General features: G+C 38.9%; 2 protein-coding genes across 2 annotated transcripts; one reads left to right on the top strand and one right to left on the bottom strand.

The window, feature by feature from the left end:
• Positions 1-250: 250 nt before the first annotated feature.
• On the bottom strand, positions 251-6,583 carry LOC144526058 (protein mono-ADP-ribosyltransferase PARP9-like). Its single transcript, XM_078263234.1, is given in 9 exon segments — positions 251-559; positions 745-904; positions 1,150-1,445; positions 1,448-1,657; positions 1,990-2,050; positions 2,377-2,592; positions 3,556-3,786; positions 4,161-5,033; positions 6,478-6,583. Coding segments are annotated over 8 exon segments (2,307 nt in total). The 5' UTR covers positions 5,019-5,033; positions 6,478-6,583; the 3' UTR covers positions 251-284.
• Positions 6,584-6,601: 18 nt separating this feature from the next.
• Positions 6,602-22,455, top strand: parp14rs1 (poly(ADP-ribose) polymerase family member 14-related sequence 1). The gene is made up of 17 exons (XM_078263232.1): positions 6,602-6,879; positions 7,008-7,132; positions 7,703-7,733; positions 11,839-12,120; positions 13,660-13,884; positions 14,006-16,257; positions 16,519-16,749; positions 17,015-17,236; positions 17,855-17,933; positions 18,310-18,456; positions 18,729-18,791; positions 19,079-19,255; positions 19,474-19,692; positions 19,782-20,396; positions 20,667-20,803; positions 21,116-21,290; positions 21,622-22,455. The coding sequence occupies exons 1-17, from the start codon at positions 6,705-6,707 to the stop codon at positions 21,903-21,905; spliced, it is 5,439 nt and encodes a 1,812-aa protein (XP_078119358.1). The 5' UTR covers positions 6,602-6,704; the 3' UTR covers positions 21,906-22,455.
• The last annotated feature ends 898 nt before the right edge of the window (positions 22,456-23,353 follow it).

The following is a 23,353-nucleotide window of genomic DNA, read 5'->3' as shown; positions in this document are numbered from 1 at the left end:
CAAGTAATGAAAGAAATAAGATACTCAAAACAAATGACATCTTTGTCGAGCTGAATATAAGCTAATATTGTAGTAATGGCCTCCATTATAGGATTTTAAGGAGTAATGCAAAAAGACATTTTATTCTAATAGCAATTACATAAATCAAGAATGCATATCAGCTTGTTTTCAGAAGAATCTAACTTCTTGTTGTTCAGTTTCCTCTAGTACAGTAAGCATTGCTACACTTGTATTTGTTCCGTACAACACAATAAACCCAGAGGAAACCGTGAAGAAATCACTCTTCAGACTATCTTACAGGTGATAATGTATGTGGGCAGAGCTTGATAACCACTAAATATGACCGAGATATCACGTCCTCCTCTCACGCTGTCGTACAGAATTAGTGGATCTGTCCCCACAGCAGGTGGCAGAATGAGACCTGGTTTACCAGGGGTGGAGTTTCCTGTCAGCACATTGGCCTCCACAAAGTACAGATACTCCTCCTTTGGCCCCTTCCACACTTCCATGGCCTTCTCCACTGTGCCAGCAAAGTAGATGCCCTCTCCATATGCTGGCTCTATATTGAGAGGAAGATACAAAAGAAAAATAGCTGTATTGTTTCTTTGTTATTTTTCCTTTTCTAACAATGTTCTGTATCTGTAAGTCTCATTCCAATTTAAAGACCCCTTGAACATTGTCATTTAACAGATTAAAAGAATTTGTTTGCATTATCAAATGCTATTCCTAGAAGCATTATCATACCATCAGGTGGTGCGTACTCTGCATGGAATCCGATGTGGCTAACCATCTCACAGAACTGTGCAGGTATGCGTTGAAACATCGTTTGTGGAGTCGAGCAGCAGAGCTGGTTTTTCTTGATGGCAAAGAGCACTTTCAGTGTAGGGTTCTGCACCTTGTCCACCTAAAAATAAAATATTTCACCGGTCAAACAGTGGTTTAAAACAAGACACTTGTAGCTAATTACGATTAACAGTATTTAAAACAAGTTCGTACACTCCTCCAATTTAAGAATATGTCCACTTTGAAACTGCCTGTGTAGCATGATTAAGGCAAATACAAGAAACCATATGAAGACATTAACAACATAATTGTGACATGAACTAAATGACAACAACATCAAGCATGTTGCATTTACATATACTGTACCTTCAATATAAGCAACCCATGCTTTTTGAATGCAGATAATCTCTCTGAGAACTCTGGGCTTGAGCAGTCAACTGTCTTTCTTTCAAAGGACACATCCTTGGTCAACAGAGCACAAAGCATGGCACATTCTTCTTCTCTGACAAACTCCCTCTGGATGCTGCAGAGCATGGCCTCCACCTGCAACCCAGCGCATACGACATCTTCAGTTGAATTCCCCTTTACAGTTATGCCAGCACGACCGTTCTCAAAGGACTCGTCAATGGAAACTCCTCCTTTGATTAGACGGGATAGTTGCAATGTTCTTTCTCGCCGAAGTGCTGGATGAAGTTGTTGCGGATAACAACAGTGCCCGAGGATTGGAAGAGAAGGCCATTGAGCCATCGCTCAGCCTCATGTGTTGTTTCATCAGAGAGGCTGTTCAGGCTGATCTGTGGAGTGAGAGCTCTGTCGCCATGGAAGTCATCTCTGTACTCAAATGCTGGCCGAGAAGACATCATTACGTCCACTGCTGCAATTTAAGATCACTGTTATATTCAACCATTTCAGCAATAGGTTTGGTCAAACATGCATTCCCACTATGCTGGTCATTTTTAACATTAGCTGTCCTAGATTAGCTTTACTGGTTTCTATAGCAACCTCTGCTATAAAGACAAATCATATGCAGACATAGATGTCACTACAAAGACAATGTAGATTTAGTTTGTTTCTTAAATCATAACTAGTGTTCTGCACTGCAATGCTTTAGATAGTATGATGCATTCCATAACCATCATCCCCATAAGTACTTGCATCAAAAGACACCTTTGTGTACATTAAATGACAACTGTAATATTGTGTTACCATGTGTAAAGTTGGGATCAGATGCTTTTTGCTGGATATATCTGAATTGTTCCTCAAAAGCCTAAAAAGAGAAGGTCATTAATACATATAAATGTATTTATTAATTTTGTATAAGACACATTCACAAAGCATAAATGGCATTTGAGTTAGTAAGTTAGAGAGTATTGGCAACTGAACTTGTCTGACCGGACCAAACCGGTCAACAGTTCTCAGCAGGTGTAAGGGAGTGTCTCACACTAGAGTAAAAACATAACCACATTCCACCAAACAGAAAGATATTACAATGCTATTTAATTAAAACATTACAGATTTCACATTTACTAAATAACTAACTTGCATTTATGGTAATATTATTCTAATATCATGACTGTATTGTTGCAGTACAACCTTGAATGTGTCGTTGTCAGAAGGAAATATGACAAAGTGAACTTCCAACTTCTTTTGGACCTTTTGGGCGAAGTCGGCCACTGCACTTGACATGATCTGGGCAACTTCTTTTTTACCAAACTTGAGGAATCCGGTGCCGATGGCAGGAAAGGCGATTGACTTGATTTTGTGTGTGTCTGCCAACCATAAGCATTCTGATACTGACGTGAAAAGACTCTGAAATGATTAAATCAGTGGACAGAGAAATTACATTACAAATGATACAGTCAACACTTTATATTAGAGGTGTGACGAGATCTCGCACCCCCCCTTCTACGTTCGTCCTATAATGGTCATAAATCGATACTAGACTAGCCTACTTCCTTGTTTAGTGCTGCAATTATTAAAATGCAGAGGAGAAAAGAGCATCTATCTTCACAAAAATCATCTGTTGAGTGTTTGATGGTAATTTATTTGTGCTTTAGAACATAATCAATGTGAAACAATAGTAAAATAAGCTTTATTTCTCTCTGTCTACTGTACAATGACAAATTCAAGTACAACACATTTGGTCTCGACTACTGCCAGAAAACGCTTGGTTATGTTGTAACTTTGGTTCTCTGAGTGAAGAGACTCTCTCCACCACACATATGGAATAAGTAACGGTGTAACTGTTGGTTATACAGGAGAGAAGCCAGTCAGTTGAGTTTGTGGCAAAACCTTTCAGTGCTCGGTTTTCATTTTGTGACTTCCGATTGAATAAAGGACTTTTTTTCCCAGTCTTATTTCTTTAAGTTTTCTGTAAAATAGTGTTAAAATCTCGTCTTGTCTCGATCTCGTGAACCCAATCTGGTGTCTTGTCTCGTGAACTGGGTGTCTCATCACATCCCTACTTTATATACAGTAATATTTACTTTCTTAACAGTGTGCATTTTCAGTATTCAGGCTTTCAGTTGTACTTTTTCCAATGCATATTTGTTTTGCAATGAGCGCAATTTAATGCTCCTTGGAATATGTGCTCTCTTGATCAATAACACAAATCCAAACAAAATTACTCTGTGAAAGAATATTTCTGAGACGTGAATATTTAATCTACTGTATATTTGATTTATTTACAGTTTGGGATAAACCAGACTATTAACGCATTTTATATATTATCCCTTTACTTAAATGCCCCATAACAGTTAACTCATACTGTACCTGCTGCGCCACTCTCTGCACTGCTGGGTCTTTCCCACTTCCAGTGCAAAAAGTATGATACACCTGTTTACACTGCAGCTTGTAGGCATTTGTGATGATCACAGATCCAGTCATAGGGGCATTAGATATTTCTTGTTGTATTCCATGACCAGCTCTCTGCAATAAAGCTTTGGAGATTTCACCAATTGTCAAGTCTCGCTGTGCTGATGCAGTGTTTACGATGACATCTGTCTGAGAGAAAACATAGTTAGTACAAGGGAAGATAAGCATGCGGTTTGCGACAAGTACTACGTACATACTGTGACTATTGACTATATTACAGAAGCTTATAATAATCCCTCTGAGGCACATATTCAAACATACTACACCATACATATCTGTAATACTTTACATGTTAATCCAACTATGGACAAGGCTAGGTGCATGTTTGTGAAGATGCTTTGAGCAACCATAACAGACAAAAAATGTGAGTAAAAGCATATTGGTAAATATTCCTCAAAATAATAAAAAAATGCATTATTTTTTTTTTTACACAAGCAGCCATCCACATTGTTAAAATAGGTAAGTAATTTGCAAATTGATGAAGAAAAATTACAGATTCTTACCTGCTGTTCCTCAATTTTGCCCCTCTTCAGTGTCAGGTGGACATTTCCTAACTGGACAGTCAGTGTCGAGGTTTTGGCATCACCTCTAGTTCTGCTGTTGGTTAATATCTGAAGGCAGGCCCTATTCATTTCTTTGACCGTAGGCTCGTCATTGTTCACAAGGAAGATATCTTTAGGAAGATGTCCTGAAAAGCGAGGAGTTTCATAGTAGCGTTTCACAGTTGTCACTATGGTGTTTGCACAGTCTGGCAGGGGGTAGTTGAACAGACCAGAGCTTATAGCTGGAATGGCAACAGACTGCAGACGGTTTTCCTTAACTCTGTCAAGAATACTCTCGATGGCCCTCTCCAACTGCCGTTCAGCCCCTGAAAGATCTGACTTCGAGGGATATTTTGATAGACATGGGCCCACAGCATGGATTATCTTCTTGCATGGTAGGGACCCAGCATCACAGACAATTGCATCTCCTGTTTTCAAGCCACCGTGCCTGCTGATGTAATCATCACTGTCTCTTTGGATTTGTAGACCCCCAGCAATGGACAGAGCTAGAGCAAGGCCGCCATAATGCTGAAGCTGGTCATTAGCAGCATTCACAACAGCATCCACCGGGAAAATGGTTAGATCGGCCTTCAACACAGACACCTGAACACCTCCACGTAGCTTAACAGCAAACCTCTTCTCTGGGACAACAGGTGGACTTCTCTGCTGCACAGTGCTCGGACCTCTTTCAAAATCCACACCATCAATGGTGGCCACACATCCAAATTTGCTTTGAAGGACATCACTCAGAGCAGATCCACATCGTCTCACAATGGTGACCGAAGGTCCATAAAGAGGAATATCTAATTTACTGGCCATGGTTCCTAAACAGAGCTATGGAAAAAATTTTGTGTGAGTAAATCTTACAATGACACCAGTATGTGGTTAATATATTTGATACACACCACTAGAAAATGTCGCTTTTAAAGTGAATCAAGACAAAAAGTCACAAATCAATGACTTTACATGTCTAATGTCTTTACATGGAGCTGAATATGTAAGAAATAACTATGGCAGAAGACGAGAAATGACTGTCAGCGTCTTTAAAATGTTTAAACAGTAAGAGCGGGTGAGGCACAAAATAGGATTATCAGTCAAACTGGAAGAACATCATATACTTTATTTAATAAAATCTGCGTAAATGATTTGATTGGTTATTATTCACCACACCATAGCTCTTTCAGTGGCACTGTATCATTCCACAGGTAAAAACTCTCCCCTATACACTAAGTGTGTAGCTTATATTAGACCAGCTGGGAATCACATCTTCAGCTGAGGCTATTTGCTGATTGAGAACTGTGTAAGCTGTTGCCCCAGCACCAGGAACCCACCAATGCATAGTGAACTGTATCATAGTTTTGTGGACGTATATAATCATTTTAACATTTAATACACAACTTAATTCCCTGCTATTGACAGTGTTATCAGGTCTGAAATATGTTACTATGAATTGGAGAGGGGACTCCACAGTGAAGGTCTGCAGCCACACACTCTTGGAGAGCACTCTGGATGAATTGGGAAATAATTTAACAAGACGCAGATATAAGACAGACAGATATAAGTGCTGTTTTCCTCTCCCACCAGTAGAGGGAGACAGTGACAGTAACCAATGTACAAGGGTATCCCACTCTCAATCAGCTGTCTCAAAACACGAGCAAAATGTGTTCCCATGCCATAATACTACAAAAATAATAGAATATATGCACTATCATGCTTGGAATGCTGCTTGGCAATTAGTATACAAGAAAGTCATTGTGTGTTTTTTTTTGTAACATGTCAAATTTGTAAACTAGAAAGAGAAAACAAAACATTTGCCCAAAATACTATGTTTTCTGAGATGTCTCACTTGAGTTGCTGCACTGCACTTAAAAATCTAGTTTGCTTTGCATTATATTGACATCAAGTAAGTTCTTATTTTTGACAGGTTATGGACACCGCACTACTAAAGGTGCAAAAGACACATACTGTACTATTCTACGTATTCGTTTAACCGTTTAAACATGTATTATGACTTTTCAAACTAGTTTAGACAAAGAGGTTAGAATACTACATAACATTTTTGGTTTAGATAGCTAGATACGTATAATAAACCGCCATTTTTTTTTATCAGCGCGAGCGGGCGAGCTGATGCGGTGTTGACGAGACAACAAAACAAACTGCTTTGTGCCATGTTTAAGTCCATACTTTAAGTCCAACATGTATTTCGACACTTATATTAATTTCAACAAATTTAAAAGACTAACGGAAGTGCATTGTGCTGAGATATTAAGATACTCACCCACTACGCTGGAAAGTACCGAGGAAATACAGAAAGCGAAACAGTGAGACAGGGTGCGGTTTGACCAGTAAATAGTCTACCTGTGTCCTGTCTTTAGCTGCAGCCCATTCTGCGTCAACACTTCATGGCAACACTCGACGACGATGTCGAAAACACAAGTCGCCGTTTCATTTCCTAAGAAACAAAACTGAAAGTAAAGCAGGACAGACAGTGTTGGATCAGTCACGATGGCCGACGCATATTCGTATGCTCTGCTCGTGAAGCTCGAAGAAAACAACATACCAAGACTAAAAAACAAATTAGTAAAATACTTTCAAAGTAAGAAATCTAACGGTGGCGACTGTGAAGTTGAGTATGAACATGGCAGCAGCACAGCGGTGTTGCGCTTCCGCAGAGAGGAGGGTAAGTTTGGCCTGATAAACTAGACCGTAGCTTAATAACCTTTACTTTGTCTAAAACGTAAAGTTTCGATACTTATAAATCGACTTCTTTACTGAGAGTGGTTGAATGTTTTTTTTTTTCTTCCACAGACCAGCGAAATGTTTTGGGGAAAGAGGCGCATCAGATTAGTTTGGATAAAGGCGTGTTAAAGTTGACAGTTCGCTTACCTACCGATGAGACAACAACAACAACAACAACAACAACAACAACGCAGGTCAGTGTACAAAAAATGTGTTTATCTTTGAGGCCCCACCTGAGCAGGCTATGTTGTCATTTAGGTGTTAAAAGAGCCTACATTGGGAGGTCACGAAGCAAGTTAAATCTGCCATCGTTTCCTGTAACATTCACTTCTGTCCTCAAATGAAATAGCAATGCTATGTTTCTATTCCTCACTGTCTGGGGATTATTCCCTTCCCTGAATCTGATGGGACTGTTATCAGTGTGCGGCAAGCTCTAAAAGAGAATAGTTCCTTGTACAGCTTCCATTTCACTGTAGTCATGTGAATAATCATAAACCAAAGATGGTGGTATACATTCTGAGATGTAATAATCTTATCAGTTCCTGCTGTTTGGATATCATAGAGGTCCAAACCAGAAGCACAAAACACTTGGGAAGGATATTGTGTAAAGGCCTTACTCCTTGACACAAAAACTGATCATTTGTTCGATTCCATTTCAAACCAGCTGACATTTAGAGCATTGTGCCGGTTGCATAAGATGCCATGAGTGATTTATAAATGTAATAAAGGGCATTCAATTTTTATACCTTTCCAATCCTATACAGGAAGCTCCATCTGATGGACTTAACAAGACATGTAAGTACTCATTAAAACAAATGTGTCTTACTCTGTAACAGTGAGTTTTGTTAACTCAGATCAGATATCAATATTGACTTATTCTTTGATATGTGATTGTTTCTTGAACAGATTCACACACAGAAACATACACCCACATCTTCTCATGTAGTACAGTATGTGATTAAGGGAATTTATGGTAGCTTGAATACAAAAATTCCATAAACAGCAGTCCGTTTTATCCATAGGTAAGATATAGTCTACTAATAACAAGTTAATCATTTGGTTTGTGTATGTGCTGAGCAAAAAGTTAGTTTCAATTATTAACCGCTGTTATCTTTATAAATATATCTGGATATAACCAGCACTAAACAAACACTTTTCTGTGATCATTTAAACTTTGCAGCCCACCATTCAAACCATACTGACGTGAAACAGGAAGGCATTCCTCAACTCAGAAATAAATGTCTTCTCAATTAGTAGTCTCTAAGATCAATAAGTACAGTTTTGAGTGTTCATAAGTGATATCTCTGGCCATGAAAGCTCAACGCACTGCAAATTAAGAAAACACATGCAAATAGATTCAACACAAAAAAATAAAGAAACACCTTCACCAATTCAACGCCACATGCGCAGCATTTAGAAAAAGTGCTGCAAATAGAGAAACACGCTGCAAGAAGCTCACAGCACAACGGAAACAGTTTCCAGGGGACACTAAAAAGTGATACATAGATGATGACTACATGATTCAGATATTATAATAGTAAGCCAAAGGCTAACGCAGATAGTTAACGCAGTTTACAGTTAATAGCAAATATCTGCAATAATATCTGAATCATGCCATCGCAATACAAAAAAAAAAAAAAATTCATGTCATTTTCCAATATCACTGACGGATTGCCGACTTTTATAACTTCATAATCTACAAAGCGTTTCCTAGCCATGTGCATCCTTTTTTAGTGTCCCCTGGAAACATTTTCTGTTGTGTTTTAAACTTTTTGCAGTGCCTTTTCTGTATTTGCTTTGCTTTTTCTAAAATGCTGCGCCATGCTGTGTCCATTTGTATGTTTTTTTCAGTATGCTGTATGTTGAGCTCTCAGGGCCACCATAGATATATATTTGCATGTTGGTCGGAAGAAAGCAGAAACAACATGGGGTAGTTGTTACTGCAGTAGTTTCTTAAAGTGGCCATATTATGCTCATTTTCAGGTTCATAATTGTAATTTGAGATTGTATCAGAATAGGTTTACATGGTTTAATTTAAAAAAAAAACATCTTTTTGTTGTACTGCCCATTGCTGCTGATCCTCTTTTCACCCTGTGTGTTCAGGTCTCTGTTTTAGCTACAGAGTGAGACCTCTCAACTTCTGTAACATCTTTGTTGGCAGTCGCACATGCGCAGTAGCTAGGTAAGATCACAATTGCTAGCTAGCTAGTTTCTCCAATTTTGGCCTGTACAAGGCAGGATTAGCCAGGAGACTTCTTCTAAACGAGGGCGCACTTCCAACTTTGCGTGGAATACCTGCAGAACAGGGACATGTAAGTAGTTCTATACAATTTGTTTTGTAGATTAGGGTGAATTTGTGTGTGTTGTAGCAGTGTTTTGCCATTGAGAACAAGCTAGCATGCTAACGGTTAGCCCCCTAGCACCCTCATTTCGGATACTGACGTAGAAAGCTGTGCATATTTTGAACAGCTCACCTGAAGGCAGGACACATTCAGAAACACATTAACATAAAATATACTTAAACAGACACATATTGTTGCACAATACATCAGCAGTAGCAAATGTAACCATGTATTTATCAGGTAATAATGTAATAAAAGCCAAGAAAACAGACATCACAAGCCATCAGCTAAACAAATGCAGAGGGTGAAATTGAATGTACATGGGAAAAAAAAAAAACTTCTTTACAGTACCTGGGAGTTTGCCAGACCATCATTTCCTTCTAAACTTAAAGTGCCTATATTATGAAATAAATCACTTTTTCTGGAATTTGGGGTGTTATTTTGTGTCTCTGGTGCTTCCACACGCATACAAACTTTGAAAAAAAAACATCCATGCTCACGAGGGTGCTAGGGGGCTACCCGTTACCATGCTAGCGCTAGCATGCTAGCTCGTTCTCAATGGCAAAACACTGCTACAATACACACAAATTCACCCTAATCTACAAAATAAATTGTATAGAACTACTTAAATGCGCATATGCGACTGCCATCAAAGATGTTACAGAAGTTGAGAGGTCTCACTCTGTAGCTAAAACAGAGACCTGACACAGGGTGAAAAGAGGAGCTGCAGCAATGGGCAGTACAACAAAAAATATGGTGTTTTTTGAAAATTAAACCATGTAAACCTATTCTGATACAATCTCAAATTACAATTATGAACCTGAAAATGAGCATAATATGGCCACTTTAAGAAGCCACCATCTTTACATAAACCTATTCTCAATGTGGCTTTTGTTTGTCTTCCAGGTTTGATTGTTCTTAATGATCGCTTGTTAACGTATTGCTGTTAATCAACTTTTTTTTTAAATGTTTCTGATGATTTCTAATCATGCATTAAAAAACTCCACTGATAGCTTCACTTTAAAAAAAAACAAACATTCTGCACACTTTCATACTGGTCTTTGAACCATTTGGGCACTTGTTTACCCCTGTTTATTACTTAGCCACAGACTTTCACACACATATATTACATAGGCACAAATACAGTTAGTTTCAGTTTCAATTACCTCTGCATGGTTCTCCACTTGTTCTTTCCTGCTCTCTCTAGCGCCATCTCTCGCACTCTCTCTTTCACCCTTTTTTTTTTATTGCTCAGTTAGATTGTGTTTGAGTAGTTGGTTGTAATGTAATGTAAAGATCAATAACATGAAAATAAATTACGACAGCCAAGCAGTGTCTGACTTGTTTTAAGTCACAGTTAATTACCTAAAATGGCTGTTAAACCACTCCCCTCCTTTCCTCCAGTCAGTGTTGACCGGGTGCACACGACTCCTACTAGCAATTAGGTTATACCATTGACTGTAAATATGAATGGACAGAGCATGTATGACGTCACCCATTGGTTTGTGGAGATCTGCTATGAGTCGTCGAGTTTGCCGTTAGGGGCGCAGCCATCTTTGTTGCGGATGTGACGATTTTAGACGTGAGGGAGGAGCCATAGACTGTTGGGCGGTATCTGATTGTGACGTTAGCTGAGAGTTGGCAACGCTGCTTACACTCTACGTTACGTTACACACTTTCACTGGCAATCTGGATGCAACTGCTGCTGAAAGATAATAATTACATCCTACATAATTCAAGGTTAAATTTAGCTTTGCTAGGTTTTAAATATATCTTTGTCCCATAGTTATATTACATATAAGACAGGCCGCAAACTGTCAATCACATCATAGCCATGCCCTAAAACACCCCTTGCTTTATCGTCGATTTTAAAATCAACGAGACAATAATTCAAAAAATTAACATAATTCTGTGTTGCAGAAGACTTGAAACTAGCGATTGAGACCATAAACTCATTATGAAAATGTTTAATGAGGTAATAAATCAAGTGAGAAGTGGGTCACTTTCTCATAGACTTCTACAGAAACCAAACTCTTTTTGCATCCTCACGTGTCGCCCCCTGCTGGAATTCAGATAGAATGCAGGTACTTCCGCATTTGCAGTACTTCGCCGAACCGGATGCTTTGTCCATTAATATTAACAGTCTATGGGCTATACTGACATGCAAAAACACAAGTACTGTGCTTTATGACAATTTGATAATTTTACAGTCTGGTTTAAGACAGGCTTCACATCTTTTTTTCAGAAAATGATACACAGATAACAACTATGTATATTTATCAACACTGAAAAGCAAGATTATATTACCAGGGTGGCACCTGTCACAGGCTGCAAATTAAATCCTTAACTGACCTAGTAAGCATCACTTCAAATTTAATTAAATATAAAATAAAAAAAAATTAAATATCTTTGAGTGGCCACCTAAATAAATCAAACATGGAGAAACACTTGGGATAAATAGTGATTTCCTTCATGGTTGGCTGTTATTTAGTGTTAAATGATCTAACCTCATTAATAACTGTGTGTTCAGTCACTTAACCTTCATGTCTCATTAACAGCGGATGTTGCTGTGATCAACAAGCAGTCGAGCGCCGATGAAGGCACACCTGCGGTCGTTCACTCAGAGGTGAAAGGCAGAGAAGATGAGGCAGCAGACGAAGAGCTTTGCTCCACTTCGGCTGTTATAGAAAATATTCCGAAGAACTTGAACCAGGAGTTTTTGGAGATGCTGGTGGAGAACATTTTAAAGGATCCTGACTCTCCATCTGCCAGCCAAAGCTTCACTTTGGAAGTCATTCCTGGCATCGCCTCTGCTGTGGTGACTTTCCAGAGTGGAAAAGGTACTTTTGTGTGTGTGTGTGTGTGTGTGTGTGTGTGTGTGTGTGTGTGTGTGTGTGTGTGTTTGTTTGCGTGTGTGATCATACAATAGTTCCAAAAAGATTAATTTATGCTGAGGTTTTCATTTTACAGACAATCACAGATGCACTTGTATAATCTCCAGCATCCCTCTGGTGATTTTTTTATTAGGAAATAACACAAAACTGCTTTTGCTGCAAAAAATAAATTGTATGAGATTAATCCCACACAAATTACTTTCAGCAAGTGGTGAGAAATGACCTGATTCCTGCAGTTTTATAGACCACAAATGAGCAGCACAGATAAAGAACATAGAGGTGTCCTCGTCGTAAATACTAGTAGCCAATATAACATTCCTGCTGTTTGCCAGCAGAAAAGTCACGTGCCATATATATGCCAGAATTTACACTTATTCATCAGCAATGCAATAGAACCTGACAAATTGATGTACTTTTTATGAAAATTTTAAGTACCTTTTTAGTGATTTTTCTTGTAAATAAAGTTATGTTTAAATTCAGTGTTTTTCACCAAAATGCATTGTGTGAATAGAGCTGTAACAATTCCAAATTTTGCTGTACAATTAATTGTCACAGAAATATATGCGATTAACAATATAATTGTCTCTTTCAGTCAAATTTAAAAATATTAATTCATTTATTACTTTTTTAAAAACAAATGAAAGTTTTGAATGAATTCCAGAATACATCTTTTGGTTATATCCCTGTTATGTGACCCAGATGATGTAATAACACAAGTACACAGCCTATAAAGTAAACCACGCCTCGTTATTATCATAAAACATTTTTACTAACCTTGTCATTTTGTTGCTATGAACGTGTATTGGGTGTGCCAACAACTAAAAATTGAAATAATAATAAAAATATAGAGTCCGACCAATAATGACTTATATATAAATACAATTTGGCACATCTAAACAAAGTCAACAATTATCAGTCATAAGCCTCAAGACCTTAGCTAATGTTATCCATTAATTGCAGTTGAACAAAGAAATGGCGATTATGTAAAAAAAAAATTGACAATTATGTAATAATTGTTACAGGCCTATGTGTGAATCATTGTATCTTGAAAACAAATTTGATATATATTTCCCCCTCTTAAAGTATTAGCATAGCTATGTTTTTTTAATAATTCAAAAGCATCAGTTTACTATTACATTTGCATGCTAGCAGTCTTCTTTTTCCCTTCATTTGTTGGCACATTGTTGTGTTCCTTGGCTCATTACTGCTGCTGTCTGTCTATCAGTGGATTAGTGTGAAAACATCCGCAGGATTGTGAATCATGTCACCTGCTGGTACAGGTGCATGCATGTGTTTTCCTTCTGCATGTGCTTGAGATACAAACAACATTTTCACAATAGCTCATAAAAACTTGACTTCTCTTATAGAAAGGTCCCCACAAGGCTGATGCTTTTTTCTAAGAAAGCACAAAGAGCTGTTTATTTTTTGTGTTTTATAAAAGTGTTATTGCCTAACTACCTTACCTTTTTTATTACTATCTCACAGAAAACACGGATTTCGTGACAAGATGCCCCAAAAACAGGACGTTCGCTAAGAACGGACTATCAGTCCGGCCTCTTGAACTCACAGAGCAAGTTGTAGTTGAAGACATACGAAATATTAGTGAAGATCTCCTCCGCCTTTATTTTGAGAATGCAGGTGGGGATGTGGAAAAAGTCGTGCTTAATGAAGCAGAGCAGACTCTCTTCATCATCTTTAAAGACCTTAAAGGTAATGCAAATTACAGTACACATTAAATATTCTACTGTATGTCATCAGAAATTGCCACTTTTTATATGAATTCTAGTAAATTCGGCAATGTAACAATTGATTGGAATTTTTTCCCCCATAGCTGTTCAGAAAATCATGAAGAAGAAGCATCACATCAAGCAGGAAGAGATCAAAGTGTATCCATTTTATATATCTTTGGGAACGGCCCTTTATGGCAAAGATAAGCCTTCACTTAAACTTCCTGCTGCTGTCTCGGAACCCATTGACAAAGCTGTCTGGAGATACCTAAATGACAATCAATCGGCAGCAGAGAGCATTCATAGTCAATTGGCAAAATACTTCTGCAGCGTAAACCTCACCCAATCTACTGTGTGCCTGAGCCCCGTATCTTCACTACTACAGCAACAGAATGCCAAAGCCATCATCAAAGAGTGGGGTGACACTGTAAACTCAGCCTTTGCACAAGCTCTGTCAAAATTCAAATCCCTGAAGCTTCGACCAGAGCCAGAGACAGCATGGGAAGAGGCTGAGGGGAAGATCAGACAGATGCTACTGAATGAGGATGTGGTTGTAGTGCCTGATAAAGTCAGTGGTGTCTTATCAGTGGTTGGTTTTGTGGCTGATGTCAGCAGACTAGAGCGAACTCTTTGTGAACTAGTAAACGAGATTGCCAAAAGGGTGAAGAGGGAGACATTGAGCGTGACCCAAGAGATCAAAGTGTCGCCGTCGATTTTCCACATCCTGTGTCAAGACGGTCTTCAGGACAAGCTGCTACACGTGTACCCAGAACTCAAAATGTCATTTAGGAAAGAGAGTCCGCACTTGTTAGTAACTGGCTTTAAGGAAGAGATATGGGCAGCAAACAAAGTCATATATGATGCAATGTTTTCCTTAAAACGACAGCATTTAGAAATAGATAAATATGTGCTTGACTTGTTGAAGGAGGAAGAACAAGAGGAGCTTACAAATGACCTCCTTATATCCAATGGAATAAATGCAGCATTTGAGATCAATGCACACAGGGTGCAGCTCCTTGCTTCTTCCGACAGAGATCTGAAGGATGCTGAAGACCACCTGGGGAGGCTGCTAATATCTCAATACACTGATGTTGAAGACATTAATGTCCTGGAGAAGCCAGAGTGGAAGGACCTGGTCAGTCAATTAGAGAATGCTGACGATAAGTCATGCAGGAGAATTCTAATCAACACCACTGGGCAACAAGTCGTGGTGTCTGGCCACAAGGATAGGGTCATAACAGTTAGCAGTGAACTTGATGACTTCTTGACTCAGAATGCTCAAGTTGAAGAAAGCGTTGCGGTCAAGGCCGACGCCGTAGTTCAATACATTAAAAAACATAAAACATCTTGGTTGGATCAAGTGGCAGAAAACGTTACGGTGTCTTACCAAAAGGAGGCCATCTGTCTCAGTGGTTCTAGAGTTGATGTCGCAGAGTGCAAGATCTTGGTTGAAAATCTGGTCTCTTCTGTGTTCTTTGAAACATTAAAAGTCCCCATGCCTGGAGGGAAGAAGTTCTTCCAGGATAAAGAAGCCATGTATGTTTCCTCACTCTTTCATGAAACTGGCTGCCTGGTCCAGCTGGTTGATGAGACTAGTGGTGGACAGGACAACTTGGCCCATAGACACGTACCAAAGCCTGTGTATCAGCTTCAGACACTTGATGGAGTGGAAATAGCCGTTTGCAAGGCAGATATGTGCAGCTACCCCGTGCATGCAGTTGTCAATGCTTCTAATCAGGACTTGCAACATAAGGGTGGTCTTTCACTAGCACTTCTTAATGCTGCTGGCCCTCAGTTGCAGAATATATGTGACAAAATAATTAACTTGAATGGACAGCTTAAGCCTGGAGATAGTGTCATAACTGATGCAGGCGGGCAGCTTTGCTGCAAAAAGGTCATCCATGCAGTGGGACCCCAGTTTGATCAAGCACATCCCCAGAAGCCTTTGGCTCAGTTGAAAAGAACTGTTAAGGGAAGCTTAGAACTTGCTGCAAAGCACGGCTGCGTCTCTCTGGCTCTGCCCGCCATCAGCAGGAACCTAGGCTTTCCTCTCAATTTGTGTGCAGTCACCATCGTCAAAGCAGTGAAGGAATACTGTGATGAGTATGACGACAACGCCCTGAAGAAGATCCATTTGGTGAACAATGACGACAGTACTGTTCAGGCTATAGAGGCAGCTGTCAGACAGGAGTTTGGAAATCATGGTGTCAGTCTTTCTCAACAAACTCTACCTACCAAGACCACCAAGTTGTCCCCTGTGAAACATGCTGGATCCGACCCAAACTGCTTGGGTCAAGTGCAGACCAAAGAGGGCTTGGACATCACTCTCACTAAAGGAAATATTGAGAATGCCACGGTAATTTCAATTTCCAGCAATTAGTTTAGGAGTGAAACATTCCTACAGAGGGACTACCTACTTAGAGTGTGTAGCATTTAACTACTGAGTCTATCCTCTAGCTCCTAAGTATCCCCATTATTGAATGTAGTCTTATGGGGCTTGAATGATTCTTTTCTGAACGATTCTTACAGCCCGGATTCTTGACTCTTCTATTAAATAATTAAGATGTTGTAAAAGGAAGATGATGCAACTGATAACATTTTGTTTACACATTCTTAGACGGAGGTGACGGTGAATACTGTATTTGAAGATCTTGCACTGAACAGAGGGGCAGTTTCCAGTGCCATCCTGGCTGTGGCTGGACCCAAACTTCAGCAGTTGGTAAATGCAAATAATGCCACTGGAGATGTCGGTGAGATCATTGTTACTGATGGCTGCAAGCTGAAGAGCAAAAAGGTGTTTCATGTAGTTGCACCTCATTGGGACAAGGGACAAGGCACAGCTGACAAGGTAAAGTGTTAGATCATGTACAGTACATTTAGGGTTAAATGACTCTATGATCGGAATTTGATGAAAGGTCTGAAAGGCCTACATTTTCTTTCTCTTACCTTTCTCTGCATGTCATGTAAAACATTATCTAGCTAATTTGTGTAACACAGATTGCCTTCAGTTTTATTGTCTGCTCTGTTTGTGGCCACAAGTCATATCTTTGTTGCCGGGGTTGTTTCGATACATTTTACCTAGATATTAATAGCATTTATGTTTTGCCTTCCAGACCTTGAGTGGCATTTACAAGGGTTGCCTGGGCAAGGCAGAGGAGGGTGGTCTGACCTCCATATCCTTCCCTGCTATCGGCACTGGAAACTTGGGTTTCCCAAAAGACCTTGCAGCATCATTGATGGTGGACGAAATCTTAGCGTTTAGCAGTAAGAAACAACCTAAGCACTTGAAGAAGATCGTGATCATCCTATACTCACAAGATGCACAGACTATCCAGGTAAGGAAAGAAAAACAAGCTTTGTAGTACTTCCATGCCCCCAGTACTAAAATAAAGTTTAAAATTAGATTAATTTCAAATATTAATTTCAAATTTTTCCTCCTGATTAATTTGGTGACACTGTCGTGGAAAATTGAGTGTGTAAAGAACACACTTGGACAAAGTTCAGCGGTGTGATTTAAATATAAAAGTTGTACCAGTTTCTAGATCAGCAGAGTGAGCAGAGTTGCAGTCATCAAGTGCAAGGTTACTTTCACAACACAATAGTGAACAATAAACAGCGAGGCTGTTATTAATAAGATACAATTTACAAAACAGTAACGCTGGATTACATGCATCATTTCCTGTGAATCCCGGACCCCGCCACTTATGTAAACTACTATGTGGAGAGGTAAATCAGAATCGGAAAATTGGAATTGGAAAGCAGTTTATTGCCACACTACTGGAACTACAGTACATGGAATTAGCTTTGGTGATCGGGTGCATACATACAAACAAACACATTAAACATAAATAAGAATAAACAATTAATACCGAAACGGAGACAAATGTATTGAAAAATGCCAACCATAAATAAAGTATGAACCATTAATAATAACTCTGTGCTTCTGTCTCCAGGTTTTTAGTGATGAATTTACGAAGAAGTTCCCCGGTGCCTCAGTTGGTCCGTTGCCCACGACTTCCCAACAAAGTACAGGTAGGCGACATTGTTGCAACATTTTAACGTGCAATTATAATATAATGCTGTATTTAGAAATGTGTAAGGAAAAAAATAACATATAATTATTGACTGAAACACTTCGTAGTGTATCTATACACCCAACAAAAAAAAAAAATTATTTTGTAATGATATTCAGAATAGCAAGCAGATCTTAGCATTTATAAAGCTGAAACTGAAAAAAACAAAAAAAATGTAATTAAATGATTTAAATAGTAATGATGAAGTTATGCAATTTGTGTCGATAAGCTAATTTGTAATTTCAACAATACTGAATAGGGTTTGTGTTTCAACAAAAAAAGCTTTATTTAAGGGGCACCACTGTTAATTCTTTTCCTATGTCTACTGCCTCAAGGTCCCTTCTCTAAAGTTGTCTCGAGCTCAGGAATGCATGAGACCACAATGGGAAGTGTGGCCGTACAGGTTGTCACGGGAGACATAACCAAGGAGACCACCAATGTCATCGTCAACTCCACCAATGAAACCTTCTCTCTTAAGTCAGGTAAATGATAGCTTAGCCTTGTTTCAACAATGCAAAAGCAATTATAATTTCAGATTTTTTTTAGATTTAAAATGAATATGTACATGTAGTGGAGAGTACTTTAGAGGTAGGATACCTTAAAAGTACTATCCACTACAAGGCAACATATTTGACACCTGAATACATATTGGACTCCTGAATCCCACACATAATCCTGTTTGTTTTTATATTTATATATATATATTTTATATTGATTTTCTATATGATATTGTGTTTGTCTTTCTTTCTTCTAGGAGTATCGAAGGCCATTATGGATGCAGCTGGTCAGGCTGTTGATGCAGAATGCCAAACCCTCAGTAAGGAAACATTTACTCAACGAGTTGACACCGTATACTGACACAGTATAATAATCTTCTTGCTTGGTACTTTAATGACATGGATAAAGAGTTAATTATTAAGCCAATTCTGTAATCATAACTGAGTATGGCCTAAATACACACACACACACACACACACACACACACACACACACACACACACACACACACACACACACACACACACACACACACACACACACACACACACACACACACAGTTGTCAAGGTTCAAAAGCATTCAAATCCACTGTCTACACCTTTAGGTGCCCAGCCCAACACAGGCATGATAATAACCCAGCCAGGCAACCTCAAGTGTAAGAAGATCCTCCACCTAGTTGGACAGACGGACCCAGTAAAAATCAACAAGGTTGTGAAAGATGCACTCCAAATGTGTGTGAAAAACTCCCACACTTCTGTCTCATTTCCTGCCATTGGCACAGGTGAGATTTATTCACAGGATGTGGCGTTTATCATTTGTCAAGTCTTGACATGTATCTTTAACTCTATCTCGGTTGATGGGTGTGCGTACACGTATAAAACTCAGAAATTACAGCTTCTTCAATGTGTTTTATACAGTCTTTTTTTTATTTTTTTGGATAGTGCCTTTTGGGGCTGCTGCACATTAGTAGCAAAAGTAATTAATGCTGTACCCTTTCAGGTCAAGGCAATGTTCAGGCAAGACAAGTGGCAGACGCCATGTTGGATGCAGTGGTTGATGTCTTGAGCCAATACCCATCCGGCCCCCTGAAGACAATTCGGATAGTTATTTTCCAGCCACCCATGCTAAAAGAGTTCTGCAACAGTATGCAACAAAGAGAAGCCACTGACCCGAAAGGAACAGGAGGGTTCTTGGTAAACATTGGCGCCAAAATCAAATGTAAGAACAGTGAAGAGAATCATTTTGGTGTTCATATTCTTCAATTCATAATCACTTTTAAATGTTACTTTCTGATTTTGATCTTGCAGCGTTATTTATTAGTGGAAGTGTTGACAAGCCAAAGAAAGAAGAGGATTTTGTCATTGAGGCTCTGAAAGTGGACCCTGCTGTCTTCCACATCTGCGGTGAGTCACAGGCAAAAGTAGACTCCGCCAAGCAGTGGATCAACGACCTAATATCCAAAGAGCAACAAAGCATGTGCATTCAAGACAACTCCATCCTTAGCTTCTCTAATGCTGACCACCAGCGCATTGTTGATATCCAGAATAAAATGGGCGTGACAATAAAGATTGACAGCAAGATGGCCCAGGCCTCAGTCACCATCGAGGGGCTCAGCAAGGACGTGCTCAAAGCCAGCCATGAGATCCATAAGATGCTGAGGGTGGCGAGAGATGAGGAGGAGCTGAAGAAGAAGGTGGAGCTGGCGGGCACAGTGGCAGAATGGCAGTACCTGCAGCAGGGGCAACAGTTTCAGAGCTTTGATTCAATGGGCAACTTCAAGCTTGAGCAAGCAATGGAAAAGCAGCTACCAAATGTAAAAGTTACAGTCCAGGGTCAAGACTACACAGTCACCATGCCAAAGGGACCTGCCACTGATAACCAGGGACGCACGCTGCAGATAAAGCGCATTGACAAACTAAAAGGTATCTTACCTGTGTCCTCTGATAAGTAGAAACATGTTATTTGTTGCAACCGTGCTTCTGTGTCCTGCCTAACATCCACAATAACACAGGGGAAACTGATCATGTCTTCATTATGCAGACAATATAAAGTGCAATTAAACCAGAAATGAGTGAACCCTGTATATATAGTTATTATATATATATTGTTATTTGTTTGAAAAAATATATATATATATATATAATAATAATAAATTGTTGCACCAAAAATGAAATGGTTTATTATGCCACTAGATGAAGACCTGCCTGAGTTCTGGGATGCAATGCCAGCCAACACCTCGTGTCAGGCTGTCACCATCACGGCCGGGACCACGGAGCACACTGAAGTCCTGAATCTGTTCCGGGCCACATGCCCACAAAACGTTATTAAGGTAGACTGCATTTACCATGGACTCATTGTATGTAATTATTCATGTTTTATTTTTCAAATCTACATCAAATGACCCATCAGGTGGAGTTAATACACCTTGTGATGTACTCTGTATTCAATTGTTGTTTTTACCTTGTAAAGCACTTTGGTTAACCCAGTTGTTTTTAAACAAGCTATATAAATAAATTGACATTGACAATACATCTATTTTATTTATTTTTTTAAATATTAAAAATCCATTATACAGGGCAAGCAGATAATGTAATAGACATGAAACTCGGACTCTCAATAATGTACTCTTCCCTCCTCTTAGATCGAGAGGATCCAGAACCCTGTATTGTGGAAGAGCCTACAGATCAAGAAGCGTGACATGGAGCAGAGAAACAATCATCAGAACAACGAGAGGCGTCTCTTCCACGGCACCTGCCACAGCACGGTGGACCACATCAACGAGCACGGCTTCAACCGGAGTTACGCAGGAAAGAACGGTGAGAAGTTTAAGTTGAAAACATGGGACATTTTTCAGTCCGAAAATGTCCTCAATCTGTATCGACAATTGTTAACAATTCCAGTGTGACACAGCCCATTCCTTTTAGTATTGATTAGTAGTTTTTACATCACAATTTAGCACATTTTAAAATCAGCTTGGTCGTACCGTACCTCAGTTGCTTTAGAACAATTACAAGAAACCTATATTTAGAAAGAAGTTACCGTCCCAGTTGACTTTTAATGGAAGTTCAGAATACTACAGTTGAAAAACAAATAAGAAAATTAAAGCAACTACCTCACAGATTAACTCTTATCATTTTGCATTTTCAGCTGCTTGTTATGGCAATGGCACATACTTTGCTGTCAATGCTAGTTACTCTGCCTCAAACACCTACTCCAAGCCGAATCAAACTGGGGAGAAGTGCATGTACCTCTGTCGAGTGCTAACCGGGGATTTCACCGCCGGACAACAAAACATGATCATGCCGCCGGCCAAGGGCCCCGTCTCCGTTCAGAAGTACGACAGTGTCGTGGACAACGTGGCCAGACCCACCATGTTCGTTATCTTCCATGACAGCCAGGCTTATCCTGAATATTTGATTACATTCAAGTGACAGCCATGCACTGAGACTTAACTTAATACAAATGCCTTACATTTGACACTGGCTTACATACACCTAACATAAATAAGTGTTTGCTATGGATCATCAGCTAATTCATGTTTTTCTTTTTTTGACATTTGGTTTATAATTTTGTCATATAATAACTTAGTTTACAAGCAACCTGTAATGATCAAATGGGTAAGTTATGAAGGTATAAATAGTGGGATCCATATAGTGCCTTGAACATATCTCTATCATACTACAGAATAGTTATGCAAGAACTCAAAAGAATGAAAGGAAAATGAGAAGGTTGTTGAAACACATTTTTGCCTATATCTTATGCAGTTTGTAATTTCACTGAATATTTGACACAGTTTGTGGTACATGGGAGGCTGCTGGAAAGTACCTGCTCTGTTCCAGGAAATCATGGAATAATAAGAGCCTGTCTGCGTATGCATGTGTATATCAGGTTAACAATCACTTTTGGTTTTGAAAGCAAAATTGAAAGTTTACTGGTGTTCCAATAAACAAGCCTGTACAAATAAAAGTGAATACAAGCACACTGTGTTGATTGTTTTCTATATATTTAGAATATGTATTTGTGTCCAACTGTCCAAACATTTTTTTATTTTTTTTGTATTCTAACAAACCTATTCCTTATGTTTCTCTAGTTTTATATAACCAATTGAATATATACAGTATATTTTAAAAGAAAATTTGCAATTTCCATACTGTACGGGAACAAAAACTAAGGAATAAATACAACCTAAACACATAAATTAATTTTTTTTTGAAAAGCCTGCTTATCACGTTTTGTAACTATTGTACCATTACTTTCACATGTAAGCCTAACCCACCTGTTCATTTACAGACTATTTCCAACATCACCTAATGTTAAATCATGGTTAATCTTTAACTCAGAAACCAATGTTTTGGTTTATTGGGTTTATAACTAGTTTTTTTGTATAATAGCCTAGACATATAGGTGCACCCTATCGGCAGCAAATGTAATTTGCAACATCTTGATGTGGGTCTGGCTTGTCAGGCTAGTATAATAACATTTACCAAGGGAATATAAAACGAATCTGCGAAAAAAAGTTAGAGTTTCGTTAGAATGCTATACTTTGAAATGATTTCCTCAGGTGTATCACCTCTATCAGGATCATTTTCACACTTTTTCAAGAACTTGCCTTGAGGTCAGCTTTATATGTCTTAAAATGTAACGTTTAAGAGCTGCATTTTCATTAACAAAGCATACATATGGCTATTGTTCTTCCTAAGTGAGACAGTATTATACAGACAGGCCAGGAAATCACAGACTTACTGTCACACAGCTTTATTAAAATGAGATTGGGTTCTGTGCTGGACTCTCTGGCTCCACCTGTAGGTCTTACTGCATCATTTCCCTCGGACTTTTATCTCCATGGATGCATTGATTGTCTCGTTACCGAGATAAAAGT

This window comes from Sander vitreus, chromosome 11 (assembly GCF_031162955.1).
Source record: "Sander vitreus isolate 19-12246 chromosome 11, sanVit1, whole genome shotgun sequence".
Classification (NCBI taxonomy): Eukaryota; Metazoa; Chordata; class Actinopteri; order Perciformes; family Percidae; genus Sander; species Sander vitreus.
This window is presented reverse-complemented; position numbering and strand designations above follow the sequence as displayed.